This window comes from Salarias fasciatus, chromosome 5 (genome assembly GCF_902148845.1).
Source record: "Salarias fasciatus chromosome 5, fSalaFa1.1, whole genome shotgun sequence".
NCBI lineage: Eukaryota > Metazoa > Chordata > Actinopteri > Blenniiformes > Blenniidae > Salarias > Salarias fasciatus.
The window spans coordinates 23,832,835-23,846,560 of record NC_043749.1 but is presented as its reverse complement, the minus strand read 5'-3'; the positions used below and the strand labels follow the sequence as shown (position 1 = coordinate 23,846,560).

Genomic DNA, 13,726 nt, shown 5'->3' with positions numbered 1-13,726 from the left:
CTCTTCCTCATGGGACCCTCGTAATTCTACCCTCAGTTGAGTGGTAGACTTCTTCTCCCGTCTTTCTAGGGTCCTGATTGGTTGGATTTAACTTCACCTCTTTTGCAGCTTCTGACCTCATTGGTAAACTCTCCTATATCTTCCCGTTTTTTAGCTGACCTGTCCAGGGATGTTCCTCCTTTCCTATGGTTTATTGTCATGTCAACAAAAGAGCTGATACCTCTCATCTGACCTCCAGTATTGCAACAAATGGCTTGCATGTGGTATGTAGGCGTCTCAGCATCTCGTATTCTTTCATCAAGACCTGACTGTTCTGACTCCAGACTCCATATGTTGCTCATAAATCTGATGTGAATAAATGAATTTAATCAAATAATTCACCATATGTGCTGCATTTAAGATTTAGGGTTATGCAAGCTGCATTCCATAATTCTAACATGACCCTGCACGGACCCTTTCCCATTGTAGCAAAATGTAGTTGAACCTGATTTGCTTGTATAGTGAAATATAATTTCTATGTATTTTTTAAGTCCAAAAATCCAAAATTCTGAAATGCTTGGTATATTCTTGTGCAGTTTCCTTCAATATCCAATGTAGTCCCCACCCCACTGTGCAGAGAAGGTAGTCATGACGAGGACAAATATCTGGCAGCCGCTAGATGGCAGCAGTTCATCCTACCTGCAAATAAAGCATCGAAGAGGAAGAAGCAGCAGTTGAAGACGAAGAAGAAGAGGAGGCGGAGCGCAGTTCGTCTTTGCTGCAGTAGAAACGAAGAAGGTTCGTCTGCACTTTTCTTCTCTTCGTCCGGGTCATCGACGGTCTGGACGATATCTGTTCTCATATCTGATTAGACCTTTAACTAAGGTACCTCCTCAAAATAACATTCTGTGATTCTGAAAGGACGACGTCGCTGGAAGCGCGAGCTACGCCGCAAGCTAACCGTGTGTTAGCCTGTTTCTGCTAGCTTTATGGCATAACGTCCGTATCCAATAACGATGCGTTTTATACTGATGCTTTTCTCTATCGCATACTTGCATTGGTGCTATTATTGATTTGTTTTGTCTCCATTGCGTTAATATCACTTTCAACTTTAGCCGTAGATGTTCGTGCTGTTGCGCAGATGAGAAAGGCCTGCTGGTGGTTTTAATGAGCGGGCCACTCTGCCGTGAGCCTCCCCACCTCACAGAAACGTCTCATGTCTGTCCTGCTCTCATTCATGAATCTCACATTTGAATAAAGAAAATGCATCTGTAGTGCCAGTGATTATCCTGACCAAGGCTCTGGTGGTCTTTTACGAACCTAAATGTCAGATGTTTATGCCAGTAATTGAATAGCGGCAATCTCAAGTAGAGGCTCATATCTATGTGAGACATAGTTTTGAACAAGGAACAAACATAATCAAAAGAAGCCTCACCCAGAATACAATGACGTTCAAGTACATCTTACCTGCTGTTTGTTTTATGTCCTGGCTTATTTCTCTTTAATAAGTCAAACCTCTCTAGACAGGTGTTGCTTCCTCCTTTCGTGGTTTTACAGGATCTTGAATTATGTGATTTTGGTGGACGTTTTATGGTCAGATGACATGTGATGTTTGGTAATTGAATTCAGCTGGTTTGCAAGTCTGAAAATGTTAAAATACTGCACACGTGTGCCCAGAGTTTTTGACCTGTCAAATCAGCCCTGACAAATGTACTTACTATTTTTTTAAACATGTTTCAACACTGAATTATGACAGATGGGATACCTGGCCTGATTGAGTTTACGTGCAGGTTAAAGTATTCGATCATCATCTGTTCATATTGTAGCAGAATAATATATCCTTCAATTGCAACAGCAGCTGCTTGGTTATGACAAAGCTTATCAACAGCCTTACGGTTCTCCCAGTACTCTGTTTTTGTACATGCATTCAGATTATTACAGCCTCTTCTCTTGTGAAGAATTAACAAAGTTAATGCAAAATGAAAATAAAACCCTCAGCCTGTCCCGTGTACGGACCATAGCTTTTGCAACGCTCAACAACACAAAGCCAGATGTTTTTTTTAAATAATTGCCTCAGTCTTAAGACAGTACTTACGTGTGTACTCACTGATAGCGAAGCATCTCTGTCAGTTTGAAAAAAATCTACCACCATACTCGCCTGTGACCAACATGGTATTTACCCTCATGTAATGATGCAAATGAATTTATTTTTGTTTCAGATAAAACATTGACTTACAAGCATGTGGAATGGACCTGGACCTGGACCTGGACATGGACCGCGGGGAGGACCGCCTTTCCGGTAAACAAGGATTTTAATTAGTTAATTCAATTTTAGGTCAAGCAGAAGAAAAAAAATGCTGTATTATTTTTTTTTTCTGCTCATGAATTCAGTTGTTTGATTTCATACATTTCCAAAAACCCAGTTTGTATCGTGACAAATATTTTTTGTTCCATTTGAATAAAAACAGACTCTTCTTCTATTGATTTTGAAACAGAATCGGGGCTTGATTTCATCAGGCTGTTTGTAGATGTAATCAGTAGACTCCTGCAGCTTTAGTGCCCATGGCTTTTGAACATAATGTGGCCATAAAGCTGTTTTGTCTGTGTGTTTTCAATGCAGTTCTATATCCAGATTTAAGACATTGCTTTAAAATGTAGCAGGAGTAGTAAACCTTATGTTTTAGATATTGTAGTTATAGTTTGTCATTTCTTCCATCTACATGCATACTGGACTTGTTGCACTCCAGATGCTGAGCATTTTCCCACACTTCTGTTGCCTCAGCTCACTTTTGTCATTAGTGGCAACACCCAGCTGACCAGTTACATTACTGTAGTTACAGTATTGCTAATATGTTTTATACAACAATATGGTGATATTCCCTTGAAAATTACTGAATACTTATTTTGCTGAATGTTCCCTTGGTGTGTTGTTCTGAGCAAGGTGTTATTCTGTCTGTGTCACAGTGGTGATCACCATGGGGAAATGTTTGGGGGCAGAAACCGTCCTATGCCAGATTACAGAGGTAGAGACGGGATGAACATGGGCCCCATGGGTCATATGGGCCCTCGACCACAAGATCTGCCACCCATGGACATGAGGAGAATGGATGGACCGCCCATGAGGGGGCGTGATATGGATCCTCGGGACATGCGAGGAAGAGAACCAAACAGAGATTTCTTCAGACCTGGAGAAGAACCAGACTTTAATATGAGAAGACATTATGAAAGTTCCATCAGAGACAAACTGAATCCTCCTGGTTTTCGTGGTCCAGGCAGGAACCCAGACATGGGAGGGAGAGGCCCCCCACGAGACCCAAACAACAGATTTATGGATTCAGGTGAACCATTTCGTGATGACATGCCACGATTCAACAATCCCAATGTTGACGGACGAAGGGGGTTTCCTGTGGATCGGATGGAGCGAGGTGATGGATTCAGGGAAATGCACGACAGACCACCAATGGGTGTGGGTGACAATGATCGCTTTGACATGGACATGCCCCCTCGGGACAGGAGAATGATGGACATGGACAGGAGAGGTGGACCACCGTTTAATCCCAGAGGGGGTTTTGACTCTGACATGGACTTCAGAAACCGTCCCGGACCGTCGGCTGACTTTAGAAGTAGAGATCGATCTCCTTTAGGGTTTGGTAACCGTGATGGCCCTCCAATGGACATGCCACCAGATGTTGGTTCTCATAGGCCGGAGTTCATGGGTGCAGGAGATCCTTTCAGTAACAGAGAATATGCAGAGTCAAGTGGCAGTCCCCTGATGGACTATCGAAGTGGTGAAGAGATGACCCTGGCAGAGGAGTGGAAGAACCGTCGAAAGGACAAGACACCTTTCTATGATATGGGTAAAGGTATGGGAAATGTACCGGAGCCCAACTTCCCTGTTGGCTTTGGCAGAGATGTGAATATGAGGGACCCAGCACCATTTCAGGAAAGGGACAAACCACCGCCTGATTTCCAAGGGAAGGATGTTGGCTATCCCTGTGGTGACCAGTTTCCGCCCATGGGTTTACCACCAATACGCCAAGGTCCTCCAGACCTCCCGCCCCCAGACGTTGGTCCACTACCTCACCCCCTGGACAGAGAAAACGACGGTAAACACTGGCTTGGAGAAAGGGATCCAAAGCATGTCCAAAATAAATCAAATCGAAATGAAATGCCCCCTTATCACCAAGAGAAGAACCCACCTTTACCAGAGCACCCAGAGCCAAATGATTGCTTTAAAGGAATGAAAGAGATCCCACACAGTGAGGGTCCTGCCAGGGGGAAGCTGGGGGCAGAAGGTGACTTTCCAGCCCCCAGCGCTGTGCAGCCACGAGACCAGGACTACAGGGACATCGATTACAGGACAGCGTCTGGAAGGGCGTTCGAATACAAACCAGAAGAACTTCAACCACCAGAGAAAATCCTCAAAGAATCTAAAGCAATCCCACCTCCAAAATTTGGTGACGCTGTTTCACAGGTATGTGTGCACGTTGTCAGTAGTAGTTGTTTGAAGACTGTGTCTGCATTTATTGACATACTTAACAACCCTTATCTAAAAGGATCAAGATTACAGGAACGCGTCAGTGGAGGACAAAGTTTCCAATATCATATCCATAACTGGTATTCCAAAGACTGCTACAATGGAGCAGGTAATCAAACAGATAAGAGTTTTTTGTTTTTTTTTTGTTTTTTTTTTTAGTAAGACGCATATATCAGATTATGTCAGTTAAAGTTGGAGAAAACTTGTTCTTGACGAGTGTATGTCATTCACTTTTTGCACAGATTCTCGGTGCCTTTGCGGTCCGTGAGGGTGTGCCAATGCAGGGGATGAAGATCAAAAACGTGGTGCCAGGTGAGAATGAAGTTTCTTTGTGGGATTATTTTGGGACAGTTGACCGCTAACATGTCCGCCCTCCCCACGATGTTTCGCTTTTCCGACATCCGAACTTGCGCATTTGTTGTCTGTGTTCTTGGTTGCTTTTGTCGTTGGTGGCCTGTGTGGACTCGCTCAGTAAACGAGAAAGCGGGGTTTCAGTTCTGCCATTTGTTTCCATATCTGAGGATGTGGGCTTAGAGGTTTTATATCAGCAGCGTTCGGAGAGTGATATTCAGTGTCAGTCACTGAAGATCTCACAGGTGACTCACTGAATGTGTCCTTCAGGGACACTTTCTCAGTGTGCGCTGAACAAAGAAGTCAGCAACCTTGAAGGGGAAACCGCCTCGCTAGTGCTTTGTCCATCCTGCTGATCCAAACATCTGCGTTAAAGTGAAACATGTCCTCAGCGGATTGTGCCCACATGACGCCAAGCCTGTTTGCCTAGACTTATATCTCAGTCTTCATTCTGCTCAAATACCTCAGAGGTACTTTAAAATGATACGCATCAGCTGTAGGTGTTTCTGACCCATGGTGCCCACTGGGCATACTTTCACTGCCAGCTGTCTGGAGCTTCTTTCTGATAAGGCTTGGCTTTACCACGGCCTCTCACGGCAAAGTCTGATCTTAGATGCCATCAGAAGCCCGACTAGGAAAAACGAGCACAAACAAAAACAAAAAACTTGTCCGAAAAAGGTTTGTGTGTAATTATTCGCTCGCACTGATCTCGATGTATTCACGAATGCTGTTCTGTTTTTCACTGGGCGACTGTCGTTTCTGACACTGACTAACAAAAACCCATCTGTATTTCAAATGCTGTCCCCAGGTTACAGCTACGATATGGCCTATGTGGAGTTTTTAAACCTCGAGGATGCAGTCCACTTCATGGAGTCCAACAAGGTGGCCCATCCTCGTCACTCTACGGAGGCCGTCACTCCCATGAGGATTTTGAGGGGTTGAGGGGGGCTTTTTGATAGACGGGAGGGAGAGAAATGTTTGGATTACCCAAGATGGTCAAGGAGATGATCAGGAATACTGACGCTCTTAGATGCTTTTTTTTTTTTGTAACTGATTTTTTTTTTCTTTTAAATGGGTCAATCAGTTTTAAGTCCGTTATTTCTGTGCCTTCTAGATATCTAGCTCATACTCAAGTGTTTTAGAAAAATATCAACGCCAAACTATGTAGTCAGACACAGAGTTTCCATCCGGTGGTTTAAGATCTCAGATTTATTGCCGTGAAACTGAAATAAATTAAATTAGAAAATAAATATATATGTAAAAAAAATAAATAACGGTTAGAAGGTGTGAAATGTGTTGACGGACAGCTAAGAGAGTTTCGAGGGGAGGGTTTCATTGCTGCTGCTATGTTGGTATTTTTTGGATTTTATTGCAACGCAGCACCCTAGGCAAAGTTTTTTTTTTTTTTTTTTTTTCTGTAAACTGCAGCTGAAGATCAAAACCGTTTGCTCTTAGATTTTTTTTTTTTTCCCTCTGAGAAGAAAATGCAGTCTGTTTTGGTTGGGGATGGGCGCTGTTTCACATGCCGTGGACGTGTGAGCTTCTCAGTCAGTTTTTGAATATCTTGTGCCAAATATTGAGTTTGCTGACTGACAGGACTTTTTTACGATGGTGACGGTTCGTCTTTGCCCGTGATGGACGTGATAAAATTTGCTGGGTGACTTTGCATCGCTCCCTGATGAAAATTTCTCGACGTGCAGAGTTTTGTGAGAGGAAAAGTGTGTTTTGCTGAATTCTTCCGGGTGGAAGTACAAACAGAAATGTTATGGTCAGCTTGTGGGAACAATGAGGCAGCTTGAAACTGCTTGATAATGATCTAAAATGCTGGAGAATTGTAGTTTTCTGCAACACATACATTTCCACGGCTTTCTGGACTTTAAACTATGGTAACAGTTTTGGTTCTGTGATGGTTCAAACATTTCGGTGCAATACCTGAACCTGTCTGTGGAGCGCGTCTTGCTCCTGAGTGGATGAAGCGATGTGAGTTTTAGTGAACCGCGGCTGTTTTTACTCAAGCTTTACATAGCTGCTTTTTAGTGTGTTAAGAGCAACTTGAATTGTTGTCTTAAATTTGTGGAACAGGAACTGTTGATTCCTTCAAGATCCGTTCAGCTCATGATTCTGTTCACCTCTTCGCCACATGACGGACGTGCGGGTGGCGCCCGTGGCTCTTTTCGTCCCTCCGGCTTCTCATCGCTTCCAGCTGCTCAAACCTCGAGCCCTGTCTTCCTTCCTCTGACCCACCTGAGTCGAAGGTGGTTCTTGCTGTGAGCATTGCCGCTTCGCCGAGCTCCACGTTCCCTTTTCTTGTTGCGTTGATGTCTCTGCAACTTTCCTGTTTGGCAGAGATATTTTTGCCTGTTCATCTCTGGATTTCACTATAGAATGCATATTTTCTTGAATTCATCTGTGGATTTTGTTCATTTTGATTTCGTCCTTCGGTGTCATTTATCTCGAATCACTAAATGCCTTTTCATTATAATGATGGTTTCTGATCAAATCTAAAAATGAGGGTGAAGCACCCTGCTTCTTTGTAGACAGTCTCTGTGACATTCGCTGTAATGTGTAGCAGTTTTGTTTTTTGTTTTTTCTCTTCGCTGTTTCACTTTGATGGATTCTGGTCCACTTCTTTCTCACTAGATGATCAGGTTCTGTTGTTACGGTCAGTAGATTTCTTTTGAGATTCAAATGCACACTTTGAACATGTCCTGAGAGGTAAAAGGTGACTCTGGGTGTTTAAGTGTGCTTTTTTTTTAAAATGTTTAGTTCATATGCACTTCTGTGCTCAGATTTATATTTACTCATTTTGCACTGATAAGGTTCATTTATTGGCACGGGGTTAAATCTGTATTTGAATGAATCAGAGTGCCAGTTTCAGATGCTCTCTGGTCTTCCTCTGGGAAGATTTCAGACCACCGCTGTGTAAATACTCTCCAGTGCTGGAATCAAGATATTCACAGGGACGTTTGGTTTTCACGTCTTACCTGAGAGGATGGTCAGCTTTGGAGCGATGAAGTGACCTTTTTTCCTTTGAACATTATACTGCGAACGTTAAATCTTGAGGGCCAGATACACACTCAAACCCAAACTACTTAATTCAACAAAAAAAAAAAAAATTAAGCATATGCTTTTATGGTGAATTCTCGCAGTCCTTTGGTCAGGCCGAAATGCCAAACATGGCCTATTTTTCTGGATTTTTTTGATCGATATCTGACGCTGAATTGCAAAACAGATTTTGAATAGACAAAATAAATTCAACATGTTAGGTTTGGATTTAGAAAACAAGGATTTTTCGCCATCTCCTTGTCATGGCTCTGTCATCAGATCTTCTGATTATCAGCTCTAATCAATAGCTTCTTTGAAAATAACGTAGCCTCAGTGAAGCTGAGTCCTGGTGATGGATCTGAGCTTTCACTCTCAGGTACCGGCCTAGTTTACCTTCAGAATTGAAGAGAGAGGTTAAACCTGCCTCAGTGCATGTTGGGTGTCTTTGGTATTATTTTAGCTCCGTGTTAACGGTCTAGTTTAATCCTGATGAGCCTCTTCTGCTCTTCTCGCAGGGATCCCTGAAGGTTGGCACTAGAACAACGTCCATGAAGTACATCCAGCCAGAGGAGTGTGAAAGAGGTGTTCATGTGAGTCAGACCAGGGTGGAAAACACGCTGCTTGAGTCATTTCTGCTTCCAGTCATGTATCGTCTCAACTAAGGATTTAAACAAACACATAATCTCAAGTTTAGGATTTGCACAGAGTATTACTTACAAGTGGATCAAATATTTTCTTTTCCTTTTCGTCGTTTTGAATCAGGAGTCAGATCACAAAGTACCTCCACCCCAGCTACCCCGATCTGAAGGTCCTCCAGAAGAGCTAAAGAACAACCTGAACGAGCCCAAACCGAACCCCCCCATCGATCCGCTGGCCCACGGCCAGTGGCAGCGCAGCTCCGACCTGACTCCAGAGGCCTGGCAGCAGCAGGTGGACCAGCAGCTCCAGCAGCAGGACGCAGAGCAGCAGGCGGAGGCGTGGAGCCAACACAACCCTCCACACCCCTCCGGCTCCAACCAGCCCGACTCCGTCTTCAGAGACAGCAAAAGTAGGAAAGATAAACGATTCAGGATCTTTTTATTCATTTATTTATTTATTTTCAGTAGATTGAACCTTCTTTTTCTTCCACTTGGCAGCCATGATTATAAAGAACGTGAAGCCCACCACCACAGTAGAAACCATCCTGAAAGCTTTGGATCCCTTTGCGTACCTGGATGAGAGGAATGTCCGCCTGGTGAAGGGCAAGCCGCCAGGAACAAAGTGCTTTTGCTTTGTTGACATGGACTCCCACGAGGTAAGGACGAGAAACGGGGAAAAAGAAGCATAACTTGATTCAGTTTGGGAAATCACTTCTCTGCATGTTATTAAAACTGTTCACAGTTAACATTGACAACAGCGTCCTGCCACTGTGTCACATTATCTTGCATTTCAAACCATCGTGTCTTCTTTTACAGCAAGTCACACGTCTGGTTGAGCTCCTCACTAAGCCAAGGCCTCTATTTGTAGACGGAGTCAGAGTTTATGCCGAGGTGGCAAAACCCCTCAAGAACCAGAAGTGAGTCTTGGTGTTTTGTTTTGTTTTGTTTTTTTTTTCTGAAATGGTTCCACTGTGCAGATGGAAGTTTAATGTCATTTTCTCTTTTTGTTTCTCCTTCAGTTTCAGGAGAGATTTTGATAAGTCGAACACATCGATCCTTGGATATCCGCCCGAGGCCAACATGCTGGGGGTATGTGGTGGCCTGCAGAGTCAAGCTAGCGGCACGAATGAAAGCCCTTTAAAGGGTTTCTTGTCCACACGAGAAGCTTTAGCCTGTGGTCGCTTCAAATGTTGACTTAATTAAGCAGATGACGGTTCTTCACCTCATGCTTTGTTTGTCAAGGTGCCACAGCAGGGCCAGCCAACACTGCCACCTCCTCTACAGCCGTACATGATGCCTCTGCCGCCCCCTGTTGGTGCTCCTCCTGGAATGCAAGGTGACTGGATGCCTTGTTTGACTCTTACAGGACCATATAAAGCAACTGTAGCCCAATAAATGAAACGTCTCACTTAAAATGTGCCTTTTCTTTCCAGGAGATCTGATTCCCGGCCTCCAAAATCCTGGTTTCCCACCAGACCCCAACATGAATCAGGTAGAGTGAGGAGAAAACATAAAAACAAGCGTGTGTGACATTTTGTGTATTATCTGAACAATTAACTGTCCATGTTTAGCAGGGACTTGGCTATGTGGAAGCTCCACCTGTGGATCCGTTGTACCAGGCTGGCGGCGCTCATTTGCCCACAGATTCATCTGGGATGACGGCTGCTCCAGATGGACCCCAGGCCTACATGTATGGTAAGAACAACATCGACATGATTCAGCAGCAGCGCTTCTGTTCACAGAGCTGCTGCTATTGTTGAAAATTACTTTTCTGTTCAGTGTTTTTTTTTTTTTTTTTTTTTTACTTCTTTTATTCATTTTGTCTTTTTTTTTTTTTCATTTTCAATCCTTCATGCAGGTCCAGAGACTCCAGACATTTCCAATTACCTGTATGACGCAACGTCAGGCTTCTACTACGACCCGGAGACGACGCTATACTACGATCCAAACTCCAGGGCGAGTGCAAATGCAACTCCTTTCAGCTTCTCTTTCAGACATTATTGCATTGTGCACTTTTAATGGCCTTTTGCAGTTTTCTCATGGTTGGAAGTTGCGTTATTCTGTCAGCCGAGTAAGACCAGCACCACTCGTTCTACAAACAAGTGTGTCGGGGTCAAATATTTACCAGAAAACTGACTGTTTGACAGAACAACAAGTAGAAGAGTGAAGTTAGCCTGTAGCCATCCTGAAAGTATTTTTGATACCTTGTTTAGTTCAGTGTTTTAATGTCATTTCTCTTTTGTGTGCAGTATTTTTACAACGCTCAGACCCAGGAGTACTTGTACTGGGACGCTTTGTCAAAGACTTACATCCCAGTTCCTGGAGGGACGTCGACAGAGGCCCAGCCCGCGACCATGACCGCAGAAGACCAGGCCATCCTGTCAAACCCGGCGGCAGACGCTCCTCTGGAGATGAAGAAGCCGTCACTCCCCAACGTGACGGAAGCCGCTGCGCCCGCTCCCGTTCCAGAAGCCAGCCCCACTCCAGAGTCTGCCCTGGGTTCGGCGGCAGCTCCGGAGAAAAGGGAGGACGACGACTCCAAGAAGGACAAAGACGAGAAGCCACGGAGTCTCGCTGCCGTCAAGGTGGAGTTCATGAAGCGGCGCGGGGCAGAGGACGCCAGCGGGAGGGGACCACAGGGCTCACAGGGTTTCTCTTGGCATTTTGCAGATAATGAAGGACATGGAGCGGTGGGCAAAGATCCAGAATCGGCAGAAAGACAGTGTCCGAGCTCCATCTCCAGTCCTGAAAACGGGGCTGGATGAAGACAGGCGGCAGTCCAAGTCTGCTGATGCTGGTTTTGCTATATTCGAAAGAAAGGTTAGAGACTTCCTCACCAGGATTCATGCGTCCGTGGACTTCATCATTTATTGGTAACCCGTGTGAAGCAGCTTTAAATGTTGTTTTATCAGATTTCAGGTGGAGAAGATCTTTTTAAGAAGCCCCTGGCTCCACCCAAGAAAGATGAGAAATCGAAGGTAGGAATCATTTTACTGAAATATCCTGGTATTCCTGAAGCTTCATAAAACCTCAATTAATGTTTATTTTTTACCTATCTTGACTTAAAAAAACAACAACAACTCTGAACCGCTGTCGTCATTTCGGTAGCGTTGCCTGACATTTGTCTTCCCCGTTCCCCAGCGGCCCATGGGCTCTCTGGGTCTGCTGGCATCGGACTACGCCGCTGGAAGCGACGAAGAAGTGGAGGAAGACAAGGAGGACGCGTCTAAAAGCAGCCAGAGCAGCCGTTCAGAGGACAAAGAGGACAAGCTGACGGACTGGAAGAAGATGGCCTGCCTGCTGTGCAGGAGACAGTTTCCCAACAAGGACGCACTGATCCGTCACCAGCAGCTCTCCGACCTGCACAAAGTACGCCACCGTCTCCTTTTCCCTCAGCAGCTCTGAACTGTGACTTTTCAGATCTGGTTTCCGAAACTTCTCTCGCTGTCTCATCAGCAAAACATGGAGATCCACCTCAAGATCAAGAGGTCGAAAAAAGAGCTGGAGGCGTTGGAGAACCAAGAGAAAGAAGTGAGTGGAGGTGAAATGCAGACGGAGGAGAGAGTGTGGCGTTCTGTTACTGAAGGTTGAATATTTCACCCAGCAGCTGAGCGCCAGAGAATCCACCAAATCACCAGAACAGAAGCGGAGAAAACACCACCATCAACCGCCGCAGCATCACAACGCCTGGGCGGGAAGCTCCAGGTCGGCTTCAATGAGATTCCCTAAATGTGATCAGAATGCGAAAACTAATGAATCTCCAGTCTGAATAAATGTGTTTTTGTTGTTTTAGGGAAACAAGTAAAGTCAGTGAGCGGCCCGGTTTAGGTGCTGAACCGCCCCCTGTAAGTATGAAAACTGTTATCGTCCATCATGTGCTGCGCTCTGACCTGTTCACTGAATGTTTCGTCGCGTTTCCTCCTCAGCAGAGAAAGAAGAAGGAGCCCGTCGTTTGGGATCATGCCACCTACAAACAAGCAGTGCGGAAGGCCATGTTCGCACGGTTCAAGGAACTTGAGTGATCTCCTCTGAACACTTCCACATGTGAAACGTTGATGGGAAGCTTGAACACGATCACAGGAGGAATCGGCTTTGACTCCCGCACCTTTTCTCTGCCTCAGACTTCAAAATAATGATTCAGCGCAGTGCGTGGCTTCTAAAAATCACCTCTCAAAGCTACAATAAGGCTTAGAAACGGGACGAAAGACAATTTGATGTCCTCAGAAATGAAATGAAATACTGGTTTCATGTTGATTTGGGAATTTTTTAAATTTTTTTTTGGGGGGGGGGGCAGTGTGGAAGTTGTTCGATGTGCTCGGACTGTCCTTTTATTTTCCCTTTGTTTTGTTTTTTTATGTTTCTCTGGCCACGGTTTATTTTGTTTTTAGGACGGAGCAGTTTTGTGTTCATTCCTATGGGAGGAAAAATTTTTCTGTTATGCACATTTTAAGTGAAAATAAAAATGAACTCTTTTGTACGTGTGTGTTGTAGTGTGTGCATAGGTGACGTTTCCAGCGTGTGCCGTCTCTGACCACTAGGTGGAAGTAAGAGGCCACGTTTGTTTTACGATGTTGGTATGAGTTGTCCCAGTGAGGCTACAGAACCAAATCTTCATTTATCTTTTCTTGTGTTTGCCAACTTACAGGAAAAGAGTAATAAAACTCAAGTGGATGGATATTTGCAATTAGGGTTTGTTCCCCAGGACGGCAGTAAAGACGCTGCTTCATGCCTTTTCTGCAGCTCTCGGTGAAAGCAGCGTTGATGTTTCCCAGTTGTGCCCTGCTGGAATTGGAGCACGAGTCCTCCCCTCTGACCTTCACTGATATGAAGGAACCGGCCCTCGTCCTCCCAGCGGATGTGGAGGATTGCACGGTGTGCTGACACACCGGCTCCTCCGAGAGCCGTAACCAGAACACCGGGGAGCAGCCGGTGACAAACAGCAGACGCAGGGCTGGAGCCAGCACTCTGTCATACATACAATAACAATCCCGCCTCTCACTCGGTGCTTACTTTAGGGCCGTAACCTCACTAGAAGAAATCCTGCTGACTTTCTAACCAGCAGGTACAGCGTGTGATGCCCTCACCGGCTGCTCTGCTGTTCCCCGAAAGCCACGAGGGCCGAGCGAGCAGAGGTGAGGAGTCGTTTGTTGAGAGTGAGTGGCCGTGTGGAGCCTCT

At 45.0% G+C, this 13,726-nt stretch overlaps 1 protein-coding gene across 5 annotated transcripts; it reads left to right on the top strand.

Annotated features, from left to right (window-relative positions):
• Positions 1 to 724: 724 nt before the first annotated feature.
• Positions 725 to 13,027, top strand: rbm6 (RNA binding motif protein 6). Of its 5 annotated transcripts, none has more exons than XM_030091359.1 (23): positions 725 to 777; positions 2,199 to 2,278; positions 2,944 to 4,453; positions 4,536 to 4,625; positions 4,759 to 4,828; positions 5,676 to 5,749; positions 8,428 to 8,502; positions 8,675 to 8,960; positions 9,049 to 9,206; positions 9,367 to 9,467; positions 9,570 to 9,639; positions 9,793 to 9,886; positions 9,984 to 10,042; positions 10,125 to 10,245; positions 10,409 to 10,506; positions 10,800 to 11,135; positions 11,221 to 11,370; positions 11,463 to 11,528; positions 11,692 to 11,919; positions 12,007 to 12,081; positions 12,155 to 12,255; positions 12,344 to 12,395; positions 12,477 to 13,027. In XM_030091359.1, the coding sequence occupies exons 2-23, from the start codon at positions 2,220 to 2,222 to the stop codon at positions 12,570 to 12,572; spliced, it is 3,969 nt and encodes a 1,322-aa protein (XP_029947219.1). In that variant the 5' UTR covers positions 725 to 777; positions 2,199 to 2,219; the 3' UTR covers positions 12,573 to 13,027. The 5 variants fall into 5 exon arrangements, with proteins under 5 accessions (XP_029947219.1, XP_029947218.1, XP_029947220.1 ...); XM_030091358.1 differs by having other exon boundaries at positions 10,122 to 10,245; positions 12,158 to 12,255; XM_030091360.1 differs by having other exon boundaries at positions 10,122 to 10,245; positions 12,480 to 13,027.
• The last annotated feature ends 699 nt before the right edge of the window (positions 13,028 to 13,726 follow it).

Bases quoted from the DNA above. Each gene is read 5' to 3' on its own strand.
- rbm6 (XM_030091356.1), top strand. From the start codon at position 2,220: ATGTGGAATGGACCTGGACCTGGACCTGGACATGGACCGCGGGGAGGA. The intron at 8,961-9,048 runs GTAGGAAAGATA...TCCACTTGGCAG, and splicing joins CGTCTTCAGAGACAGCAAAA to CCATGATTATAAAGAACGTG. The intron at 9,468-9,569 runs GTGAGTCTTGGT...TTTCTCCTTCAG, and splicing joins AAACCCCTCAAGAACCAGAA to TTTCAGGAGAGATTTTGATA.